Raw genomic sequence first — 26,586 nt, 5'->3', positions numbered from 1 at the left:
AAGGTCTCACGAATACTAACATTTTTTGTTCTTACACCCATCTAAAATTGTTGATCATTTTTGAGATACAAATGATTGAATATTTTAGGGGCCAGCCCTCTAGATCCTTAATGGGGACATACATTGTTATTTTGATTAATGGAATCGATTAGAATCATCAATGCAAACATTTTCTCTTCTACAATGCTTAACAAAATATGTCTACTTCTCTAGATATATTGCGTCAAAGTTTAAGTACTTTGGCCCCTAAAAATCCCTAATTACGTAATAAATGGGCGTGGCAATGATTTTACCTATTAGATATTGTTACGATTAACAACTTTGCTTCTATAATGCATAACAAAATCGTTATCGTTTTTATGTTATTTGTAATAGAGTTTACGAGTGTCTTGGCCCCTTATTTAAGGGGCCAGCCCCTATTTCTTGATTTTGTTGGAAAGAACTTTTGATTATCTACTACTTTTATAATATATGTTTTAACAAAATATCAACTCATAAAAAGATGTAGATCAAAACGTATGAAAATTTTGATTCGAAATTCGTACCCAATTTTCGAGCCTAGGCGAGCTCAAAGAAATGGCGCTACTGGCGTAAAAAAATTGCATTGTGCACAACTTCAAACTATGGTCTACCTATCCTTAAAAATTTATATTCACATCTCTGATAGTCTCTGAGTTTATGTCTGCACAAAGTTGGTCGTAAAAACTTACAAAATCGGCCGTAAATCGGAACCGGAAGTGACGATTTCAAAATTTCAAAAAACTTCTAGAATTATGACCACTGGCAATCATCTGTGAAAAAATGGTCGAAATCGGCCGAATAGTTTTTGAGAAATCGCGTGCACAAAATTCGTGGAAAAAAATAATAATAATAATAAGAAACAGTACGAAAACTATAAGGTCTTCCGTTGGAAACGGAAGACCTTAACTAGATACGATCTCGTTACGAGTAACGAGTAGGTCTTCCGTTCAATTTTTAAACGATAGCATTAAAATATCAATGAAATTTCAGAATTCCCCTCAACCACTCCCTTTCAGAAAATGTAAACGATTGTCATTATCCTTTAAAATGCTTAACAAAAAGTTTTGCTTTTTCTCATACAAAACATTAAAGATGTAAGATTTTTGTCCCCTAAAATCCATAATTACGTCATCAATGGGTTTGGAAATGAGTTCTACAAACTGATATTGTTACGATCAATAACTTTGTTCCTACAATGCATTACAAAATCTGTATCGTTTTTAAGTTATCTGTAATAGAGTTTACGACAGTCTTGGCCCCTAAATAAAGGGGCCAGCCCCTTTTTCTTGAGTTCATTCGAAAGGTCTCACGAATTATAACATTTTTTGTTCTTACACTTATCTAGAATTGTTGTTCATTTTATAATTACAAATGATAGAATATTTTAGGGGCCAGCCCTCTAGATCCTTAATGGGGACAGACATTGGTGTTTTGATTAATGGAATCGATTAGAATCATCAATACAGATATTTTCTCTTCTACAATGCTTAACAAAATATGTCTTCTTCTCTAGATATATTGCGTCAAAGCTTTAGCACTTTGGCCCCTAAAAATCCCTAATTACGTAATAAATGGACGTGGCAATGATAGATATTGTAACGATCAACAACTTTGCTTCTATAATGCATTACAAAATCTTTATCGTTTTTTCGTTATCTGTGATAGAGTTTACGAGTTTCTTGGCCCCTAATTTAAGGGGCCAGCCCTTTTTTCTTGAGTTCAATCGCAAGGTCTCACGAATAATAACATTTTTTGTTCTAACACCTATCTAAAATTGTTTTTCATTTTTGAGATACAAATGACTGAATATTTTAGGGGCCAGCCCTATAGATCCTTAATGGGGACAGAGATTGGTGTTTTGATTAGTGGAATTGATTATTATTATTAAGACAGACATTTTCTCTTCTACAATACTTAAGAAAATATGTCTCCTTCTCTAGATATATCGTGACAAAGTTTAAGTACTCTGGCCCATAAAAAACCCTAATTACGTCATAAATGGGTGTGGCAATGATTTTTTCTGATAGATATTGTAACGATCAACAACTTTGCTTCTATAATGCATTACAAAATCTTTATCATTTTTAAGTTATTTCTAATAGAGTTTACGAGTGTCTTGGCCCCTAATTTCAGGGGCCAGCCCTTTTTTCTTGATTTCGTTGAAAAGAACTTTTGATTTTCTACCACTTTTGTTATATATGTCTTAACAAAATACCAACTGATAAAAAGATACAGATCAAAACGTATAAAATTTTTGGATAAAAATTCGTACCCAATTTTCGTGCCCAGGCGAGCTCCAAGAAATGGCGCCACTGGCGTAAAACAAAATAATAGTGCACAACTTCAGACTATAGACTACCTATCCTGAAAATTTCATAGTCATATCTCTGATAGTTTCTGAGATCAGCTCTGCACAAAATAGGTCGTAAAAAACTACAAAATGGCCGATAAATCGGTACCGGAAGTGACGACAACAAAAATTTCAAAAACATATAAAATTCAGATCATGACTCATCATCTCTGAAAAAATGACTGAAATCGGCTGAATAGTTTTTGAGAAATCGCGTGCACAAAATTTGGAAAAAAAAAAAATAATAACTAGACACGATCTCGTTGCGAGCAACGAGGAGGTCTTCCGTCCAATTTTAAGAACAGAAAATGACATTGCACTTAATATTCGTCAAAGAAACATATCTGGAAATGGAGGCGGGATCTAAGAGTTACGGATGAGAGACTATCTACCCCTCTTTTGATGTCATAAGAATGCACATTTTGTTCAACAAGTGTTTCGAAATTTTGTAACGTTCTCGAGATATCTGGAGAAGATCGTTTTAGGGACCAAAACATATTTCGCCAAGCATTGTAGAAGGGAAAATATATGCATTAATTATTTTAATCGATTAAAACCAGTTATTTTCCTGATAAGGGTTAAGAAGACTGGCCCCTAAAATTTTCTATCTTTAGTAATTTGAAAATGAAAATCACATTTTCTGATATTTAAAACTAAACAATGCTTAGTTCTTTAGGGTGAAAGCAATGAAAAGCTCCTAAATTCAATCATGATAATATTAATTGAATCCTGATGACCTTTTTTACGTAATGCATGTGTGTTCTTCTAAGAGATGTTTCAACCTGTTTTCGCCTTCAATATATTTTCAAGGAAATCAACCATAAACATTAGAAATATTTGACAAATCCTCTTTTTTTATCATAGGTCTGAAAACAGTTAAATCAAATTCTATTTAAAGTGAAAAAAATCCAATAAAATAAAGTTTTTGTCAAATTATCCTTTGATAGAATGTTAATATTCCTTTTAGCAATGGTTTGCACTAACCACGTCTAAGACATAAACATACAATAAAAATTGGTCATTTGAGGAAAATCAAGTCTCTGCGTACTTTTACGACAAAGTTTGAGAGGAGAGCGTATTTTATAACTGCAGTCAATTATTTGCACACTTTTATAGTATCTAATTACAAAATGCAGAAACCATTTTTCTTATTGTCTTAATTGATATAATTATAGATTTCTAGAGGGGTTTTATTATTTTATGTTTAATTGAAATGATACATATTTTCCACGTCTGCCTAAAACAATTTTTCCATGAAAATTTTAATTTACAGTTAGTGTTTTAACAATTCAACATTAGTATACAGTCTTTCAAAGTAACATGCCGGTGATTGTTTTTATTATATTAAAATATAGAGGGGTAAAATTCTAAAAATCGGTACGTTTTTTTCTTTTTCTAAATTTTCAAACGAAATTTTATTTGTAACCTTTGTCATCCGTTAACACATAAAAGGACTCAAGATACGACATTTTCTCAAAATATCTAGATCAAACAGATCTAAATTTTTTTTAAAATTTGCATGTAAACAGACTGCGTTGCACAACTGGTACACGTACCTTAAAAATGATCATCATCTAACAAAATACATAAAATATCTTTTTCTGTGGTAAAAATATCTTTGAAAATGAGTAAAGGAAAACGAAAAAAGAACAGTCAAGAAAATATATTTTGTAAAGCGTATTTGAAACTGAAACTAAGTTCTGCAATGGTCAATCATTTGTGTGGTAATCGAAAGTACACCTTGACAGCATCATGATAACTGAAATAGACAGGAACCTTTACAACCTTAACATATATTCCATCAGTGACGTAGATGTGATCTAGGATAGTTCCTCCTTCAGTTGTGGAAAAGTCAACTTTTTGTTCAAATCCTCTTGATTGTAGAGAACTTGTAATTGGTCCTTTCGATCTGGCATCTTCATTGAAATCTCCAACTACAATACACTGTAATCCACGCTCTTGGAAAACATTCACGACTTTGTGAAAGGTATCTAGAAAAAAACCAACATTAATGATGCATGGTCGGTAGATCACTAATAAAACAATGTTCTCTTTGCAAAGCTCTAGCGCCATACCCTCAATATTTTTTAAGGGAAGTTCGTGAACTCTGATATTTTCGTCTTTTCTTTGAAACACACCTATTCCCCCGCCTCGGGCTTGGCTTAATTTAAGAAAAGTGTTTGATGAATCATCATAACAGATTCCTCTTGAAATGCTGTGAAAATTAAAGCCCGGAATTTCGAATTCTGACAGGTCTTCCTGGTTTCTGAGCCACGTCTCCGTTAAACAAATTAAATCCACCTGTCTGAGTCTATTGTCTGATTTGATGTCCTGTATATGCGCCCTTAGACTTTGCACAATAAGTAGAAGTATCGATTTGTATTCTTCATCCTGTATTTGTCCAATTTCACCCATTCTGGTTGGAACAAATCTCTGCATGATGTTCAATGCTGCTTTAACATCTGGATCAGCGTAAATTTTCTTCTTAAACTTATCTTCATCTGCAGTCTCTATAAATAACCCAGCTTTTGAAGTCACTCTACTTATGGCTACATATGCTTGACCTGCTGCAAAAGTTCGATCTAAATTGACGACTACCTTGTCGGTTGTCATTCCTTGCACTTTGTGTGCTGTGCATGCCCAAGACAATTTTAGGGGAAATTGGTGTCGAACTACATTTTTGGTATTCTTTTCCTTTACATCTTCCTGAATTCTTTGAATCACGATCTGATTTCCGTGTGAGGTAATTGTTCCATGTAGTTTACCAATTTCTTTACTGTCAAATATCACTCCAACTCCTTGAATGTTTTTATTCTGCTGATCTTTTCCGAACTCAAAGTGAGATATATATCCCATTGCACCATTTACAAGTCCATCCTCGACATTCACATTTCTTGTAAGCATGACCCTTGCATTCACAGCTAAAAGCAGTGAAGGTGACAATCCATCCGTTTTGGTTGTGACTAATGGTTTGTCACGTAATTTTAACCTCCCTGTTGTATTGTCCTTCTGGTAATCCTCTGCCTCTAGCTCTGTCAAATCTGTACAGCATGTTTGCAACTTTTCGAGATTGAAATCGTTTACTTCTTCGTTTGTAGAATAAACGTGCAACACGTCATCTGGACCTTCTCTGATGCAATCTCTTAATACTGTCAGAGCTTCGTTCGATATTTGCTCATCAATTGTTCTAACACGCAAAGAATTCAAAACGGCAGCAAATTCAACATCCTCCCTCTGACGCATTATTTCGTCTAACTCAATGATTCTGAAGAAGTCTAACCAATAGTCAACAGGGTATGTGTCATTTTCCATATACAATCTCTCGTCTTTTCGCTGCTTTACAGGAGGAAGCTGGTAGAAATCGCCTACAGCAATGACTGAAATGCCACCAAATGGTTCCTTGCATTTTTTAATTTGGACGAGTCGTTCGTGTATGTAATACAACAGGCGTTTAAAGACCATGGATACTTCGTCTATTATCAAGATTTGCACATTCTCTAATTTGGACCTTATGCCATTCAAAGTTTGTTCCTTCAGGGGTTCATATGGAATAGGTAGTGCTTTTTTCAGCGAAAAAACATGGTGAATTGTGCTTCCTCCAATGTTAAAGGCAGCCGTTCCTGTGAAAGCAGTTAGGAGAATGGATAAGGCATCGGGTATGGACAATGTTTTTCCAAGCAGCCTTGATGCTTCATAATGAATAGCTTTGATTAAGTGACTTTTCCCTGTTCCTGCTCCGCCTGTTACAAATATATAGAATGGATCTGGTTTACCTTGAGATATTTTCTTAAGACACCATTCACGCACTGAATAAAAGACCTCTTTCTGTTTATCATTTAAGCTTCGCAGTAATGGTAACATCTCTTGTCTTGAATTTGAAGCTTCCCTGATGTGGTATATAAAATCTGCATGATCTTCTCTTTCAACTTCTTTAGTTACTTCCTTAGTTCTAGTGTCTTCTGTTTCCAATATTGATTTCTGAATTAAACATTCTTCTCGCTTCAGTTCAGCATCGGGACAAAGACTTGCCCATGCATCTTCAGGCTCGCCAATCATTTCAAACAATTCTTCAGCATTTTCAATTGCTTCTTCATTTTCCGAAAACTGGTTTCGATTGTCATTAACCACATCCTTCACTGCGTGTAAATCGCTACCAAATTTGACAAACCCGTTGCTATAAAATGACTCGTAGTGATCAAAACCTGGTGGTTTGAGTTGACTTTGACTAATGTAAGGCAGAAACAGCTGTAGTATCGATTGAAAGTACTTTTCTGGTGCATTTTCAGCATTGAATCTTGGGTATCGTATGACAGCTGGTTTACCTCTCGTTCTTTTCTGGATGTAACCTTTTCCATTTCGCAATTCGTATACTCCTTCCTTTTCACCCTGTGGAATTTGAGATTTTGCAAGTACCCTAAACTCGGAGCAGAACTCTGCAAGACACATCTGATTGAAATAGTCAGTTTGTGGGCGATTTTCATATCTTTCTACAATATTTGTCATCCAAATGTCTTCCTCATCTTCATCACACTCAAACTCGTTTGACTGTGATCTTTGTTTTCTTTTCAGCTGTGAAAGAGGTTTGCTTAAGCGTGTTGGATTTTCCCCAACAGGAATAAAAACTACTTTCCTTGAGCATTCTTTCATTTTTAAATTGCATACTCTGTACACAGCCTCTTGTGCACTGACTTCTCTGTGGTTTAAATAGGCTGATCCTATTTTCTTAATTGTTTGCTTAGCACTAAGATTTCCTTCAGTTGCCTCAATTTTCGTTTGTTTCAATAACATTCCCATTTCCCGTTCTGATTTTGAGATGTACGAAATAATGTACACAATGCAACTAAATGGGTCAAGAACATACTGAATGTCCATGTTGGCATCCCAGCATTTTAGGAGACAGTCATTGTACTGATTTGTCCACATTTCCTCAGGGTCTCTTTTCAAAATAGTTGTTGTTCTTGTTGTCAGTGCCCTATGTGCGATCTCATAATCTTCTTGCGACAGAGATAAACCTGCGAATATCTTCTCAGTTGTTTGAGATTCACTAGTATCATCAAGAACTTTATTCCACACCTTAAGTAAAGTATCTTTAGCTTGTGATGTACTCATTTTTACATTGGTGTGAATACTCTCTGCATCTTCGTCACATCGTTCAGCTATAAAAGTTCTTTCTGATAGTGGTCTTGGGAAGTTAAATCTGCACTCTGTTCCCTTTTTTCTACACGATTTTGAATGATTTTTGCTATGTTGTTGAACATTTAACACAGCTTGTCTTAGTTCTTGTTCATCCTCTTCGGATGGTAAGGAACATGACACATATTTGTCAATAAACTCGCATACAGATTCCTCACTATCTTTCGCTAATTTTGGTGCATCTTCAACCCAGTACAAGCAATGCATATGTGGAGAACCCCTTTGTTGAAATTCAACTCTTACAAAGTAGTCCACAACATTTCCTATGGGATTGGCTGGTGACAGAATGACTTCTTTTTGGAATACATGAAATCTGTGTTCAAACATTCTAGCGACAGTGACTGGATTTCTTCTAAGAATTTCACTTTTTGCAGACCAGTCTAGATCAGACGGATTTCTGTTGTCATCCTCCTGATGCAAAATGCAAGCAACAATTTCATTCCATCTGAATTCAGCAGCCGAAAAAGAACAAAACCATGTAGGAATTCCTAACTGTCGCAGCATTGCAAAAAGATCTTTTTGTGTTGTTGACCAATATGCAGGCGTTCCTCTTATTGGTTGCATGAATCGCAGGGCTTCGTCATTTCTGAGAAGTTTTGATAGCACGTTTGGGTCTTGAAGCATGTCTGATGTCACCAATTTTCCATCGTTACTTTTGGACAACGACTTCCGTATTGATATCTGCGTTTTTTCAATCACCTGTTTTAATTCCGACATAAATTGCGCAAAAAATATGTAATTTGTGTCCTTTGCGAATCGATTGTCGGTATTCATAAGTCTGTTGTTAAAATATCTTGAAAGTGTGATCTTTTCATCCCTTTCTTCATTCCATGAAAATTTGCCAGATGGGAATAAATGTGGAAATGACTTTGCTTCGTTTCCTTCTTCTTGTAACATCCTTACAGGATTTTGTCCTTCACCTGGTGCAATATTATAGACATCATCGAAGTAATGATCAAGGACTTCTTGCGCGATGTCCACAGGTTGTAAACATGTGTCAGTTGCGACTTCCATGTTCTGATTTATTTCCATTTCTGTCATTTCCTGATTGTTTTCACAACTCTCGATAGTATCGCTCAACAAACAGTGATCGTCATTGTCAGTCCAATTACTAGTAAGAGAAACGTTTTGATACCATTTATTGTTTTCTTTCAAAAATTCAAGAGCAACCTTAATGTGTCGTGGAGTTACAAATTGGTATTCGAAGTAGCCTTTGTATGATAGTTTGCGTTTGAGTTTTACCCTCAGTAAAAGATTCTCATCAACATTTAGTGGCAAACTGGTTGTTTTCTTTATATTTGACGGAACGCACACTACAGGTCCATGTACATTTCTTTGTCCACCTTGTGGGAGAGCCATGACTTTCATGAAAGGAATGTGTAAAGCAATGAGGTGTTGTTCTAATGAATTTAAATCACTGAGCTCGGGTGGAATTTCCTCAAGTGACATTTTATTAATTGTAGACTCTTGTGGGATTTTTCCACTCAAGATTTTTCTGTGACATGTAAAACAAACCCACAGAGAAGACCTGGGACAATAGTCTGTACAAGACGCGCCACACTGGTGAACATATTTGTCATCTATACACTGATCTGCCACATGTCTTGCCTGCTGGTTTTTTGTATACATTTCGTGTGTACATCCACGAACCTGTTTTTCAAACATCAAACGATGACAACAACAACATGTGTATTCTGGTCCTTGTTTGACGATGTTTTTAAACAAATTCACTACTACGTCTTCGCCTTTCAGCTTTTCTATCCGTCCTTGTCTTTTCTTTAAAACACTTTCTTTTCTTATCTTTTTAGCCTCTGAGCTTGTGTGATAACTCTCTTTGCTTGCAATTTTTACTTTTTCTCTGTGTTCTTCATCTAATTTGTACTTAATTTTGCTTCTGCTTTTTAAGTCCTGTCGGTGTGATTCATCTTCCTTGTACTTTGCAATGCTTTTTCGCTTCATGGTCATTCTATGTTCAGCATCCATTGCATATTTATTTACACCCTTCTGTATTAAATTTTTCCTGTAATTTTCGTCACTCATGTACCTTCCTTTACTAGTTTCTATAATCTTTGATCTAAATGTCTCATCATTCATGTACCGCATTTTTTTCTTAGCAAGAACATCTTCACTTTGCATTTTAGAGAATATGTTGCGCTTCATTCTCATTCTTTCTCGATTGCCTAATCTTTTTTTATATTCGATCATTCCCTCGCCACTTGGTGCAACAGATTGGTGTTGTAAATTAGTTGACCTACTCGACACCATTGTGACAACATCATAATGATTTTGATCTTTATGGTGCAAATAAATTGACCCTAATTGATCAATATCAAAATCTGGATCTACCATTCGCCCTGAAAATAGAACCCATCGATTGTCTGAATATGTATAGATATCAGTCTTCAGCAAATGAGAAAGTCCAAGAATTTCTATTTCAGTTGCCCATTTTCCATTTTCAATCATCTGACTGTTTGAAATATGGTTCTCAACAGAGTCCTCTTCATGTCTTAAAAAAGGTTTAAATAGCAATTGGTTCTGAAGTAAATGATGACAAACCCCTGAGCGAATTACCTCATGAAAGTCTTGTACTTCTGTCAAAGTAAACGAAATTGCCTTAAACAAACAATTCCCATCTTGATCTATGTCTTTCACCCCAACTGGCTTTCCCATGTTTAATATTTCAGCCGTCACGTCTTTTGAATTGTCAACAAATGAGCAACAAATTCCAAATGACTCGCACAACTGCCGTTTTTTCACATCTGATAGAGGCTTAAAATCAAAACCGTTATTTTCACTGCAAACATACTCAATGTCATCATGTCTGGAAAAATGAGCGTTTTGTGTAGCATTGCAATTTTCTCCTACATGTACTTCTGCAATCTTTGTATTATCCACAACACTTACAGACTCTATGTTTCGTTGCATTTGAACAGAAATTTCTCTACACTTAAATTGTTTTATTGAACAGAGCACTCCAGTTATTTCACATTGCACTGTTTCAGAATATCCCATTGACCTAGCCAAAGTAACAATATGATTGAATAAATCATGGACTGTCCTGTACAGTACCCTTGTACTCTTTCCATTTTCACTCAGATACCCCTCAGTAGATCTAGAATGGGAGTCAAACGTAAAATACCCTTTCATTCTTTTCCCTATCAAAAACGTATTTCCACCAAAGCAAACAAAGCAGCCATCTGTGTCTGCAAGAGCAATTTGGAGAGCCTCTAAGAGTGGGTGTGCATTGAAGTCATCATATTGAGGTTCAACTCTAGATAGACTGATCAGACTAGGTAATGATTCATTTGCTTTAAATTCAAATGTCTGATTGAAACACTCAAAAAACTGGGGTAATTCATCTACCAGAAGGTATCTACTTACAATTGTTGAACTGTGTTGTAAGTAAGTATATAACTCATTTCCTGTAAACAGCACAGTGTTCATGTCTCCTCTACCCCACTTATCAGTATCCTTAATCCTTTGAAATGATATTGCGGCAAGGCAATTTGCTACACATTGTGTTCCTGCATTATCACCAAAAATGATATCAGCTTGATGATAAGACCCTTGAACAGAAACATATACCTTATTTGTTGTTGACATACTACTGTCTTTTGATCCACGATCATCGTCATCATCATCATCATCATCATCACATTCACTTCTCATATATACAGTATCATCATATAATTTCCTTTCAGTATACTTTTTAGTTCTCGTCAAGTTTCTGGGTGCATCAATTTGTATCCTGCTGGACTCACCCCCACTAAAGGAGGATGACATACCCAGCTGCGCCTGTCCTGCTGAGCCAGACACGTGCACGGTGTCCGGCTCAGGTACCCTCGGTGAGGTACAAACCCACGGTGGGGAGTCAGGGGACGGTGCCATGCCGCCGCTTTGGGCACACAGACGACTTCCCTGAGAAGATGCAGAACTCAGAGCGTTTGGATGCATTTTCTCACGAAGAGAGGCCTGCATCCTGGCCAGGGGTTTTTCTTCCTTCAGAGGAAACCCCATGGAAACCTGCCCCGGAAGATAACCGAGGGGAGCTGAGACAGCTCCATCTACTTCCCCGCAAGAGGAAGCAGAACTTTGGTAAGGCTGTTCTGTTGAATCGCCTGAAGGGATTGGCTGCTGCTGCCTTGCATCCCTCATTCTCTGCCTGTTTTTTAGGCGTCTGACCCTCTCATTCATGCCCTTTCTCTTTGGCATCTGAAAAACATAGACATAAACATATCCTGCATAAGCTTAAAAGAAGATTATTGCTATACAGTTATGCATTAATATTTTACATAGTGTTTCTTTCTAAATAATACCTTGTGATTTAAACAAACCTGAACCTACACTTCCTCGGGAATCTCTTACACAGTTTAAGTGGTTTTGACTACCAGTAAACATATTATGAGAAGACGACATATCTATATATTCCTATGTAAAGGTTTCATCCCCCATAGTGACACCACCCTATTCCTGGGAAACATGATTTGATCAATTTTAAACCTACACTACCTGAAGATGCTTTCACACAAGTTAGTTTTATTTGTAAATTTGTTTTTACAAAGAAGATTTTTTTTTTTAAATTCTCTATACATTCTTATGTAAAACTTAAACCCCCTTCCATTGTGACCCCACCCTACCCCCATGGATCATGATTTGAACAAACATTAATCTACACTACCTAATGATGCTTCCACACAAGTTTAATTTTTTTCTCCAAACAATTTTGTTGAGATTTTTCTAAAAATACCAACAAATTTATGATAATTCTTAATTTTCCCTTTGAAACGAAGCATCGCCTTTATTAAAAAAAAAAACTTGAATCCCCTATATCTTATAATGGTTGTCACCAAGTTTGGTTGAAATTGGCCCAGAGGGTCTAAATAAGAAGTGAAAATGTAAAAAGTTAGACGAGATGGACAGACAAATGGACAAGCAGATTCTTGACAAAGAGAGAAAAAAAAGCTCACCTGAGCTTTCAGTTCAGGTGAGCTGATATTTTAAGACAATAATTTTTTTTATAAGATATACCTTATTCCTTTCTACTTAACAAATAACTTTCCTATTCAATAAAACAAGAGGCTCATAAGGCCTTGCTGGTCACCTTAAGTATGAACCTTTCTGAAAATATTAAAAACACACAATGCACTCTAATTTCTCTACTTGCAGTTGATGAAAATAGCCGTGCAAAGATCATCTGTGAATAAAAGTTTCTAATCTGAGTGTTGACAGATGCAGTTGCAATTTTCAAAAATTTCCCATACATTCTCTTATAATGCAAGTCCAGATCTCTGAAAATAGTACTATGGTTTTCGTTGATGAGCTTACTTACCTTGGAAAAACTTACAAAACATAATCAGAATTTGCTTATTTCTATTAAAAGGAAAATTTATATCGCAAACTATTTTCAAATTGCCAAAAACACTACATTTAAATAATCAAATCAATGATTTTGAGTTTAATTTACATTCCCAATAGACTCATTTCATCTATTTGTAAGACTTCAAGGTTTAAACAGATTCTTACAATCATTATGCAAAATAATTCATTTCTTTATAATGAAAGAAATGTTTCATGTATATGAACCAGTATAACCAAACAAAATACTGCACATTTTAGTGATAATCAATTTTCCCTAAACACATGACACATGATCAATCTTAACAATGGCTCACATAATTGTCCCCATAGAACAAATGTTGTCTTTAATGTTGTTGTTCCATCTTCCCATAAAATAGAGTTATCGTTACTTCAAAAGTTATCTTCCCCTTTTCATCCAAAATACTGTAAACCAATTTTTATTCAAAGCAACTTTATTTTGCGATAAACTGCTGACAAACTGGTTCGCGACGACTTATGTTCGCGACCAAGCCATATCCAGACCTGTATTGTTATAAAAACTATGGAAAAAGGATTGGTTCGCAGCGAGAAATATTCCCGAAGACAAGGCTATCGCTAACCTCGCGAAAATTTCTTCCACGCAAATAAAAGTCAGTTTACAGTAAGGCCATTCCAAGATTTTTCTATCTTTAGCATCCGCGGATGGATCGCTTTTGAGATGTATAAAAAAACACAAAAAAACTACACAATTGTTGTTCATAAAATTAGATCGCTTTTTCATAAGTCGGTCTCAGGATTGCATTTTTAAATCTGGATCAGAAATCAAATATAACAACATTCAAAATGGAAATCATATAGTAGGTATTTGTAATTTTTGTTACAAAATGAAGAAAATACTTCAAAATATATAACAAATTTTATTTTGTTGAACTTTTAAAGTTGTGTTTTTTTCTAAAGTTTATGGTTTTTTCCCTGATAGAAAGACAGGTTTTTGAGTTTTGGGTGGACGCTAAACAAAGAAAAAACTTGCAATGGCCTAAGTAATCAGTGTGTCAGATTTATACATATTGTTGGAAAAAATGATTAACATCACGAATGAAATGCATTTGGATTCTTTCTGGGACAATTCCTCCTTTCTTCAATTTCAGTGCAAATACTGTGGAATCATTAGAATACATGTGGCTCAATTTTCAAGGTATTCGTGGTAGCCCTCGCCACGAATTTATATCCTCAACTTAAACTAAATATAAAACATTGAGTTTACCTACTAAAACTGAATACTGACGCATCCACGAAATTACATCCCCATGAATAAGCAAAAAAACCCACAGTCCAGGAAAATTGGCCCCTACGAAATTAAAAGATTTCACAGTAAATGCTTTTCTTATTTGAGATCTTAACAGAGGATGGGTGGGAGGATAAAAATCCCATGATGATTAAATTCAAATTAGTAATGAATCAAAATAAATGAAAGTCATTAAGAAGTATAGTAAATTCCGCTAATAATCAATGCATACATTTAAGTATTGAATCCTTATTTTTTGAAAGATATAGTCTCATTACTGCAACGGTGTGTGCATACAAATTGAATAACGCGCGTTAGCGCGTTATGAAAATTTGTTTGCACACACCGTTGCAGTTATGAGACTATATCTTTCAAAAAATAAGGATTTAATGCTTATATTTACATTTTTTTACCTTATTGCCTTGTACGCAAATGCGAAATATACCTCAAAATTACTGTATTATCCTATGGGTAAGTTCAAATTAATGGAAGAGCCACAGTAACAGCCACAAGCATGACCTTTGATTTTCGCTTGTGACGTTGTATTTTTCAGCGTTCAACGTTTGTGACGTCACAATTAAAACTCGTGATTTAACCTTTTAGTACCCTGTCTGTGTTATGGTGCTATATCTGCAGTAGCTTTACATGCAAAATATATGTGGAATGTAAATATAAGTATAATGTGCACCAATCTTCAAATTTTACTTTGACCTACTGATAGAATGAAGTATTATCTCTACAAAGGTTGGCAGACACAATCATCCAAAAAGGATTTTTTCATCTTCATGAAGGCTTGCTTGTCTACTACTCTTGATAATTCAATGTACATGCACATTTATTAGCAGCACTCTCCTCAAACCACACATTTCACTGTCAGCAATTGCAATAATTATTGGTATATGGTACAATTAAACAAATGCTTGTCAAATTGCCCTATTGTTTTTATGGTATTACAGCGAGGGGGGGGGGACCTACTAGAACTTTGATTTTACTGGTTATTTCCTGTTTTTCTCTTCAAATTCTTACACGTTCCCAAAAAAGTGGTGGGGGGGGGGGGGAGAACTCAATAATAATCCAATATTCTAAATGTAAATTTATGAAAAATTTTTTCCTCAAGAAAAAGTGGGGAGGGGGCAGCCCCCTCCTTACTCCGAAGTTACATACCTTGTACATTGTCATTAACAACAAAAATTCATTACCTTCTTTTAATTTTTTTTATAACAAAAACTTCTTGAAAAAAATTACTACATGTATTTTGCTAAGATTGTACAAAAAAACCAAACATTACAATTTTTTAAGCAATTCATGCACATGATGCATATATGTTTATTTGAATATTAGTAATAGTTTAAAAGACATCATACTATTGTTTTTCCTTATGATGAGTTGAAAAAATGTCCTAGATTTTAAAAAGATAGGAATTACGCTATGTAGTATTATTAGAACGCATCAACTCAACTAGTATGGCTTTTCTTACCCTCAATCTGACTCTTATTTTATTCAAAAACTACTATCTGGACTCTCTTTAGACCATCTAGATTCAAAAACAAAATAATGCGTAATTCAGACACATTAAAAATGGGATGTCCCTGTGTATACACATGAGAATAACTTCCTGTCTGTGTCAGCACCCTTGCTTGTACCTGTGTCATGAGAAGTATTATAGATTGTCAAGACACCTTTCTCTCTCTCTTCAAAAAACTTAAATTTTATGTGAAATTAAAAAGTACTTGGTAATACATGTAGCCGTTACGGCTATTTTAGGAAATTTATCATAGCGCTTTTGGTCTTTACCACATGAAAATAAAACATACAATGTACCGGTACATGTACTTTGTTGTTCATTAAACAAATTTTTTAACGTATTTAAGAAAACTGACTAAGTGTAAGAAATGTTATAAAGCTAAGAATTAATTATGAAAAGATTGTAAATGAAACACCAACTATCATTCCCTTTTGTGAGGCTAGATAAGATACTTTGATGAAATGTTAAATTAAATAACCTAATTGATAACCGATCATTGTCAACGATGAATGTGCCTAGAACAACATGAACAAATATTGAACGCTATCGGTATTGCATGAATTTTTGTACAAAATTCTGTATTAGCAAAAATGCACATTCGTTTTATTTTCCCCTCTTTTTAAAAAATAAATTATAACAATCAACTTCATTTATAAAATAAATAAACATAAATTCATTTTCATTAATTCCCTAAATTGAATAATTATTCATAAATTCCCTCAATCATATTTCCCCTGTGAGAAGATATTGGGGGGGGGGGGACTTACATTAAAAATTAGAACAGTTTTCACCCAAGACTGGATTCAAAAAACCGTAACAGTGTGGACAAGGTGAGATGCAGTACCGCAAGGATGCACGGCTTCAACGGAGCTACCTGTGCTAAACCGCGATCAATTTCACACCACGAGGACTCAAAGTGAATACGCAAATGCGTTGACCGTAGTGTTTATCTTTTAAATTATCACCATTATCGATGCATGCTAATAGTACAATATGTTTATATATGCATGATGACATTATACCAAATAAATTTTTATTGTCTGATGTGTTAGTTTTAACTAACTTAGTCAACTAAATAATTCGATCTATATAATGTTGGCCTAGGCTAATCAATCAGGTCTAGTTCAATCACTAGATTTAGCAATGCAGGTTGATTGACCTACTTACCTTTATTTATCTGCCTGATACTCAATTATTCTTTCTTTTTAAATGGGCATTTGTGCTAAAAGTTGTACTTAATAAACAAAGGCAGCAATAATTTTCAACTATGAACTGATCTGACAACAATTCATGAAAAAAAAATATCACTCTTAAAATTTTTGATTTTTTCCAGATATGCAGTAATAGTTCTTAAAGTTTTGGGGCAATGTTTAACTGTTCATTTGTTAACACACATCTATTTCTTAAATGGAATAACAAAGAAGAACAGTTCTGGTTAACATACTTGATAAAATGTTAGACAAGTCAGCCCAATGACACCTCTGCACTCAGTGACACCTATGTCCTGACGGGTCGGCCCAAGATTTGAGACAACTCGCCTCACGTAAAAGACACCTCGACACAAGCAAAATTAAATTAATTTAAATATATATTGCATATCGATGAAAATACAAAAATGAGAAAAAAAAGAAGTCAATGAAGAGTTAGACAAACAAGAGGATGCAGTGCTTCCTAGAGTCTCAATTGCCTGTCACTGGTGACAATGAGGATTTATAATTATGAGCAGACTTAATTGTGAGACGATAATCACTAAAGTCCATATATATCCTTCCCTTGATTATCAACCCATACCAGATGTTCCATATTATTATTCATACTTTGGTTTTTATGTATACCTTTTTGTTTTCTTTGACTCTTCCTCAAAATTTCTATTTCCATCCATAAAAAAGAAATCATTGCTATTGTTTTTCTTTTCTTAATTAAGAAGGTCTAAATGAGTAAAAGACCATAAAAGAGTCATTTCATTTTATTTCAGTTTCAAACCAGTCGACTGTTTATCAATTAATTTAAGAATCATTGTGAATATCATGGACGTATACCCTTGTGGATATTTTTCATAACATAGTGCAGTCGAAAACAAGAAAACTATTATTGAAGTATTTTAATTACTTAAAAAGTTATAATTCTTATATTACTTTGAGCAAAAATATCTAGTCCTATATCATAAAACAGAACAAGGCACAACCGTTAGGCACTTAAGGTCAGCATGTCAGCTACTGTGTAAAGTTAACGATACTGTAACAGTATATAAAGTACTTTTTCAGTAGCACGAAAATTACTTATTTTTCATACGAAATAAAAATCAATGAAGTTGCATTATCATAAGCATATAAATGAATAAATAAATTTTTGCAATGGTATCTACTTTCCCGCCCAACATGTACTCCCTTCGCCCACAATGGTTTGTCTGAAATTATCTGCCCATGTTTATTTTATTGTTGTCAGAAATTATCTGTTCCTAATTGTTATATATATCTATTATGTTATAAATATATTTATTATGTACAGAGACATATATACATTTAACTTATAACCGAAAATGTTTTTATATATATATACATATATATATATACATATATATATATATATACATATATATATATACATATATACATTTAACTTATAACCGAAAATGTTCATTGTCGAGGTGTCTTTACATGGGCAGACGTGTCAATAAGTTCGGGCCAACCTGTCAGGGCCGATGTGTCGTTGGGCCGAGACGTCTGTCGACAATTGATCATATTGACCAGTAATAATTCACCACAAAGTAAAGTAACTACACTAATCTATGCCCCATTGCACACAAGCTGTCATAGGGTTAATCAAACAATTGAAATGCATGTTTTAATTAAAACTGTTCAAAAGCATTGATGTTTTAACTACTTTTGCTCTGGGTTGCTTTCATAAAAATAGAGGTTGAAAGTTCCTTACAACCTTTTATAGGCTGTACATAAAAAGTTAAATTGCATAAAATTAGCTAAATAAATCTACTTCACTCAGGTAAGTGAACAAAGCTATAAAGGCAAATCAAGCTATGTTGCAAAATCTAGTGATGGAATCAAGTGAAGTCATACCCAAACCGACTCGAACCCAAACAGACCCATAACCCATTTGTCCAGCGGTAAACAATAATACTTGGATTGTAAATCTAACAGATATGCTGTTTAGATTAGGTTTTGATATAATAACAATAATTAAGAAATTATGAGATAAATGATAGAATTTTAGATAATATAATGTCATCTTCTGCAGATTTGCCAAAGATACAAAATTTCTGTTTACATTGTGCATGCAATCTTAATTATATGACACATCTACAAATTCTTCTCCCTCTCTAAAGGTATGCATACTATTATAATTCAAGTCTTTTGTACTCAGATTATTTAATTACAAGTCTGTTTGGGTACAAGTCGGTTTGGTTACGAGTTGACAGTAATTCCTAGTGATTAGGACCCAGTAAATGTACAATATTGTACTTTCATACAGATCAATTGCCTAAGCCGGAAATGTCAACTGAACAATACAAATAAAATAACACAACACATAAGGCCTACCCAACAATTTTTCATTTTTGGCGCATTTTTATTGTGAATCCGATCCGCTGAACCCCACTGATATTCTAAAATCAAAATGGCGCTGACAAACGATGAGCATATAGGATAAAATCTCAGGTTTTAGTCCCATATATATACTTACACTGAATTCTGTTAACGCAAACACACTCTCTGTTGATGTAGGTGTCTCTAAACAACTTCACACCAAGATGAGTTACAAGGAATTGTTAAAATTTTCACGCAGCCCAGAAGTCAATTTGCCTTCTTCTTTGTAAACAAATCATAGGCCAATGCTGATTGGCTAATCACATTCTCGGGACTTACTAAAGACCTGAAATTTCAAATACCCGAATGTCCAGAAAATTTATGTACAAACGAAACATTTTTATGTTCTGCGTCACATAAAATGACTCGCTGTGCGTTTTTTAAATTTTATTTTCATGTGAAATATGGTAGAAAAATATCATGAAATGACATTAATATTTATTGGTATTTTTGTGACGATAACTATATTTAATAACTGTGTCAATAACTGATAATGATGCCATGTCATGATATTTTTCCAACAAATTTCACATGTAATAAATATATTTAAAAGCCACACATAGTCGTCTTATTTGACACAGAACATTAAAATGTATCATTTATATAAATTGTAATGTCATTTAAGTCTTTCAGGTTTATAGAATTGCAGGTTTTTAGTACGTCCCCTAATTCATTCGTACGGTTTTAACAAAAATGATACAATTGAGGCAATTTCAGAATTACTCCCTCCTACTTTCAGATAATGAATAAAAATTCCTAGTTACGTCATAAGTGCTTCTATTATGCATTAAAAATCTTTATCATTCTAAAGTTATTTGTAGCAGGGCTATAGACATTACGAGTCTCTTGGCCCCTAATTTAAGGGGCCAGCCCCTTTTTCTTGACTTCATACGACAGTCTCACGAATACTGACATGTTTTGCTCTTACACGCATCTTTAATTGTTGTTCATTATTGAGATACAATTGATTAAATATTTTAGGGGACAGCCCCTTAAATCCTTAATGGGGACATACATTGAAGTTTCGATTAGTGGAATCGAATAGAATCATCAATCCAAACATTTTCTCTTCTACAATGCTTCACAAAATAAGTCTCCTTCTCTAAATATATTGAGTCAAAATTTAAGGATTCTGACCCCTAAAATCCCCTTGTTACGTAATGAATGGGTAATGCAATGATTATATCAGATAAATATTGTTACGATAAACAACTTTGCTTCTATAATGTATTACAAAATCCTTTTCGTTTTAAAGTTATTTGTAATTTAGTTTACGAGTCTCTTGGCCCCTAATTAAAGGGGCCAGCCCCTTTTTCTTGATTTTGTTGAAAAGAACTTTTGATATCTCACCACTTTTATTATATATGTCTTTACAAAATTTCATCTGATAAAAAGATACAGATCATAACGTATGACAATTTTGTTTCAAAATTCGTACCCAATTTCCATGCCCCAGCGAGCTCCAGGAAATGGCGCCATTGGCGTAAAAAAAAAAGATAGTGCACAACTTCAAACTATGATCTACCTATCCTAAAAATTTCAAAGTTATACATCTGATAGTTTCTGAGATCAGCTCTGCACAAAATAGGTCGTATAAAATTACAAAATCGGCCATTAGTCGGGACCGGAAGTGACGACAACAAAAATTTCAAAAACATATAAAATTCAAATCATGTTCCATCATCTGTGAAAAAATGGTTGAAATCGGTCCAATAGTTTCTGAAAAATCGCGTGCACAAAATTTGGAAAAAAAAAATAATAATAAACAGTACGAAAACAATAAGGTCTTCCGTTGGAAACGGAAGACCTTAAAGCTGCTTGGTCCGATTTTTTTGTAATTACAGTATCAAAATTTTTTTCATACAAATCATTTATCTTAGAAAGTTATGGACTTTCTCCTATTTACACCTGCAGAATCAGTCTCCTTTCAAAGTTAGAAATATTCAAAGTAAATAAAAATAATTTCTCTTTGGGCAAACGAAAAAACAAACCAAAATGCATCACGGGAATATTTAGAAGAGGAAACCGCTTGGTTTCGTCCCCCGAATGATTGGGGTTATTCAACCCGCATGCTATGCATCGATTGTAAAGAAAGCAGACTTTAGAAATATTAGCAAACAAAACGTACACATGTTTATTTGTAATTTCTCTGATCATTTAGACCTTTATTTAAAGCGATGTCAAATTCGTAATACAACTATACCCGTCTCGTCGTCAGGGGCGAAATTTAACATGAGGCGAAATAACGAGGTGCCTTTTAATGTCGTTTGTTTTGTTAGCAAATTTTGTACATATTTTTCTTCATTGAAATTTGGCATAACTGACGGGTAAAACTACTGCAATGTCTATTATTATACATATACTAAGCATAACCATCGTTTAAAAGCGTGCATAAAATTTGATATAAAATCGGACCAAGCAGCTTTAATAAGAAGAAACAGTACGAAAACTATAAGGTCTTCCGTTGGAAACGGAAGACCTTAATAATAATAAGAAACAGTACGAAAACAATAAGGTCTTCCGTTGGAAACGGAAGACCTTGATAAGAAACAGTACGAAAACTATAAGGTCTTCCGTTGGAAACGGAAGACCTTAATAATGACTAAACTAAAAAAGGGGTGGCATGCTAGTAGAGAGACTGCATCGATCAGACCTTAAAATAAAGTGTCCTATAAAACATAAAAAATAACACCAAACAATTTTCAAAAATATCATTTCCTTTTCTAAAATACTAAAATATATTCATTGGAGAAAAACCCAAATGCTATGTTATATACGATATGACGTCTTTAAAGCCCTTATAAAATTAGACTCGTTGTCTTTGTGATAATATCAATATGATAACAAAATTGTAAAGATTTTTTAAAACTTAGAAATATTTTTTTAGCTACCTTCAGACATGTATATAAGAGAAGCTGAATTTATGGTTCCGTAAGAGGTCCTTCAAGTTCGATCTCCACCGTAATCTTAAAAACCCACCAAGCCATATATAATAACTTTAGTCAGGTTTTGAAAGTCATAGTTATGGAAATCGTAGATCTGAGTTATAGATATACTAGTAGGCCTAGGACCTAAGGTGAGTCCAATATTGTTTAATGTTTAAATCTTCGAAAATATTTTCTTTTTTTTATTTTTACGGTGAAAGATAAAATGAATGCTTATATATTAATGGAGTCATTTTCTTAAATATTTGTTTTTTAGATAATTTTTTTTCTTTTGTACTGGTATTAAATGTTACTTTAATTGGAAACTTTTTTGATAAAACAACAAATAATTTAAGTCTTTAATGGGATGAGTGTTAATTACAAAGAGTAAAATCAGGGGCGTATATACTATAACTACTGTTATATATGTCTGTGGTAAAATTGATCTATTGCATTTTAGATTTGATCTTTCATTTATTTTTTTTTTCTTGGATATAAAAGAAAATTCAGAATTTTTTTTCTCAAAATTTTCATTTGGGTCTTTTCGGGTAAACTGTCGCACCGATTAACGGAAAATTGCATCGAGATCGACCTTTAGAAAAATAACATTACATCGGCGGGAAAATTAATCATGGCTGCTACTGCAACATCAAATGCAATCACTTTGAAAGGATCCACTGAAATCGTTGCAGAATTCTTTTGTAAGTATAAAGTCTTCAAAACGTTTTACAATAAAAGTTGTAAAGTTGCAATTCGATCTGTTAAAGATGTCGATCATCAAGAGCGGTACAGCGGTAATTAAATTATGACAGTATACTGAGTAGTTCGCAGATCTTTACAATATACACTTATGATATATATTTGACAAAGACATGGTTAACCAATGTGATGCAATTCTTGTTGAAGTGTCAGCACGTGTATCAAACGAGGAGAGATGTACGGGATTAAAAAAGAAGTAACTATACAAGTCCACTTTAAAAATTCTAATTCTTAGGAACATACCGTTTAATTAATGAACAATGCAAGATTTGTTATGATAAATTTGGAAGTTAACAAAAAGCCAGAATGGAGGCATTTTGAAAAGTGTCTGACTGCCGAGGTCCTATTTATTTTTCACACAGTAAAATTACAATATAATGTGCATGTAATACTGGTATTAAATTTAAGCGTTGCCCAAACAATGCATGTTCTTGCTACAGATCTGTTGCTCTCGGTCTGAAAAAATTTGGATGGACAACATGGAACTCCGAAGGAACAGTGCCTCTTTTAGTATAAACAGGTCCAGTACAATCTCCAGATTTAGCTATATAGCTTGAATAAGCTAAATAGCTTTATTAAATTATTCAGAGTAGCTTCATTTAGCTATTTTGTCATACATTTTTCTTAAATTTGTAATTTTATCAGTATGTATAAAAAATCGCATTTTAGTCCAGTGATAGTCCTCAACTTTGAACTGTTCTGTGAACAATGCATGTAAAGATTACTCATCAATTTGCGTCTCCTTAAGAGACGTTGCACTAAAAGTTTTGGGGCAACTGATTCATGACCACACAGTTACTTCTTGAATAAATATAAAGGAGGTCAGTTATGGTAAACAAGATAATTGATTGGTAATAATTTATCACAATGAGAAGAAATCATCATATCCACGCCTAATTGCACACAAAGTGGTAAACAGTTACCCAAACAATGGAAATATATTTTTTGCTAAAAGTGTTTAAAAGCTGCAGTGTTAAAACTATCTTAAATTGTGGTCAAGTTTTTAATGGTCAATTGTGCAAATATGAGTAGCAAGTTAATTGCGATTTTTTGTCCATTTCTTACAATAAATATTTTCTTCAAAAACTGCAAATAAATAGCTTTATTAAGCTATTTTTGAATAGCTTTATAAAGCTATATAGCTTTTTCAAGCTATATAGCTTAATCAAGAGATTGTACTGGACCTGATAAAAACAGCATTTTACGACACACCAAAAATAGCGCTAGTTTTAGACTAATGAACCTTATATTTACACACTAATCCTTTGGGAAAAAGTAGAACCATTGAATTCTTTGTGATTCGCAGCTGATATCGTACTTTTACTTGCCTCAAGTTTTTTCCAAACATGCTAACTGACCTCGGATAATGAAGTATGTTATGTCGAGATCGAGAGTTGCCATTTTAACATGAAAACAAACTGCACCACTTCACTTTACAGGGCTGGTGATGGTGTTAAAAAGAATATCCGAGGCAAGTTTAGTCCAAGGAATTATTTAAGAATAAAATATTTGCACAGAATGTGTTAAGAAATAAGATTAATCAGTCCAAAATTTGGTCGTAAATTGCAGTTTTACAATGGGAGGCGCTGTAGTCATCCATCACATCTGAAATTTTTAAAACTAGAAGCTGCAGCTCTGCATGTCCTTATTATTGTCATAGAGGAAATTTTACTCGGTGAAGTGACAGTTTCAAGTATTAGACATGCACTGGATATAAATATATATTCATCAACCTGAATTTACATTACATTAGAAAGCTAGATTTTTTTAATTTGAATACATTATATTACTTCAAATGTAATGAATTAGTATTTTCAAAGGTTTATTAATTAACCGTCAATTTCATTTTCTATCGACTATCTTGCAGTGTATGGTATTAATAGTATTCTCTACCAGAGGGGGATTTACCCCCCAGAGAGCTTCACACGGGTCCAGAAGTACGGACTAACTCTCCTAGTAACCTCAGATGATAAGTTAAAAGACTACCTGAATCCAGTTATAGCACAAATCAAAGGTAACAGAGAGAATGATGCATAGACAAAGATAATTATTTATAAAGATAGCCAAAATTATTGGATATTTACAGTGTAACTTTACAGGAAGATATGTTATCAATGCTGGTACTTCCGATAACTAAGCTTTTAAATATTTATTAGCACAATTTTAAATTCACTGACAATGCTTTTAGAATTTAATAAAGATATACTACTGAAAAAGCAGAATTATTCGGTGAGGATTTTATTTCGTTATTTTCATTCACAGTATAAATCAATGAAATTAAATCCATGACGAATTTTTAAGCCAAGTGTCAATAAATACAGAGTTGATATGCAATACATTTTAGGGATTACAATAAATTAATTGCCCACAAAATTGTATTTGGTTGAAAAACAATGAAATTTTAACCCAGCGAAAAATGTGCTTCTATGGTATTTTTTTTCCAGAATGGCTGTATAATATGACAGTTAAGAAGTTGGTGGTGGTTATTAAGGATGTGGACACCAATGAGGTTCTGGAGCGGTGGCAGTTTGATGTGGAGGGGGACAAGGAGGCCCTTAAAGACGGGTATGTGGCAGGGGACGAGTTCTCATGAAATGTAGACATGTAAACAAATTTCTCTAAAAATCATATGAATTGTTAGATAATTCAGAATATTAGGTATAAATCCACAAATCTAGCTTGATACTGAAAGAGAGATAACCCATTGTTAATGAGTTTCTTTAATATTGCTTGGTAATATATATATGAGAGTGTGAGATATCAGTAAGAAAAAAAACGAAACAATTTTTTATTTTATTAATAAAATGAAAAAAAATTAAAGAGTGGGCTTTGTTTTGATCAGTATGGCTTTAGGACTGAGGCCATTCTTTTGTTTGTTTTGGATTTATGATAGATATCTAAATGATTTATAGTAAACCACGTCAGAAGTCAGAGAAAGACATTAACAATGAGATCAGTGCAGTCATTAGACAGATTACTGCCTCCGTCACCTTCCTACCCCTGCTGGAAGGAGCTTGTAAGTCAAGTTAGAATACAATGAGAAATGTATACAACATATTTATTGTTATAACAGTGTTATTTGAAATACATTCATAAATACAAAATGCAAATTAAAATGAAGTTAAACTGAAAAGGTAATAAGATTGGAAGACAAATGTTGTACCGTTCTAACCGTTCTACAAATATTAAAAGCATGAGCTACCTGTCTGATACGAATATTTTCATATCAATGTAATAAATTCTAACTTTGTATTTTTTAATAAATAAGGTACATTTAAAATTCAATTTCAGGTGCCTTTGATTTATTAGTCTACACGGACAAAGACCTAGACGTACCCGCTAAATGGGGCGAAGACGGCCCTCAGTTCATCGCCAACTCAGAGGAAGTGAGACTGCGCTCGTTCACGACCAGTATACACAAAGTGGACGCCATGGTAGCATTCAAAAAATAAGATCGGCCAACAAATCTTCTCTGATTGGGGAATTCAAAGACAGACTTCAGATACTTTGAGCTCTGGTGTTAAAGATAACATTTATCTACATGTACCACAGACAAAAGGAAAGTCGCGTAACTGGATGGAAAAGTTAAAGTG

At 33.9% G+C, this 26,586-nt stretch overlaps 2 protein-coding genes across 3 annotated transcripts; one reads left to right on the top strand and one right to left on the bottom strand.

Annotated features, from left to right (window-relative positions):
* Window positions 1-4,084: 4,084 nt before the first annotated feature.
* Window positions 4,085-12,207, bottom strand: LOC117688405 (uncharacterized). Its single transcript, XM_034466461.2, has 3 exons — window positions 12,202-12,207; window positions 11,150-11,776; window positions 4,085-7,975 (listed from the first exon to the last, which is right to left on the bottom strand). The coding sequence occupies exons 1-3, from the start codon at window positions 12,205-12,207 to the stop codon at window positions 4,085-4,087; spliced, it is 4,524 nt and encodes a 1,507-aa protein (XP_034322352.2).
* Window positions 12,208-22,779: 10,572 nt separating this feature from the next.
* LOC105335419 (mitotic spindle assembly checkpoint protein MAD2A) lies at window positions 22,780-26,586 on the top strand. 2 transcript variants are annotated; one of them, XM_066066808.1, is made up of 5 exons: window positions 22,780-22,935; window positions 24,861-25,007; window positions 25,438-25,558; window positions 25,906-26,009; window positions 26,285-26,586. In XM_066066808.1, the coding sequence occupies exons 1-5, from the start codon at window positions 22,866-22,868 to the stop codon at window positions 26,443-26,445; spliced, it is 603 nt and encodes a 200-aa protein (XP_065922880.1). In that variant the 5' UTR covers window positions 22,780-22,865; the 3' UTR covers window positions 26,446-26,586. The 2 variants fall into 2 exon arrangements, with proteins under 2 accessions (XP_065922880.1, XP_065922881.1); XM_066066809.1 differs by lacking the exon at window positions 22,780-22,935 and adding an exon at window positions 23,171-23,189.

This window comes from Magallana gigas, chromosome 7 (assembly GCF_963853765.1).
Source record: "Magallana gigas chromosome 7, xbMagGiga1.1, whole genome shotgun sequence".
Lineage (NCBI taxonomy): Eukaryota > Metazoa > Mollusca > Bivalvia > Ostreida > Ostreidae > Magallana > Magallana gigas.
This window is presented reverse-complemented; position numbering and strand designations above follow the sequence as displayed.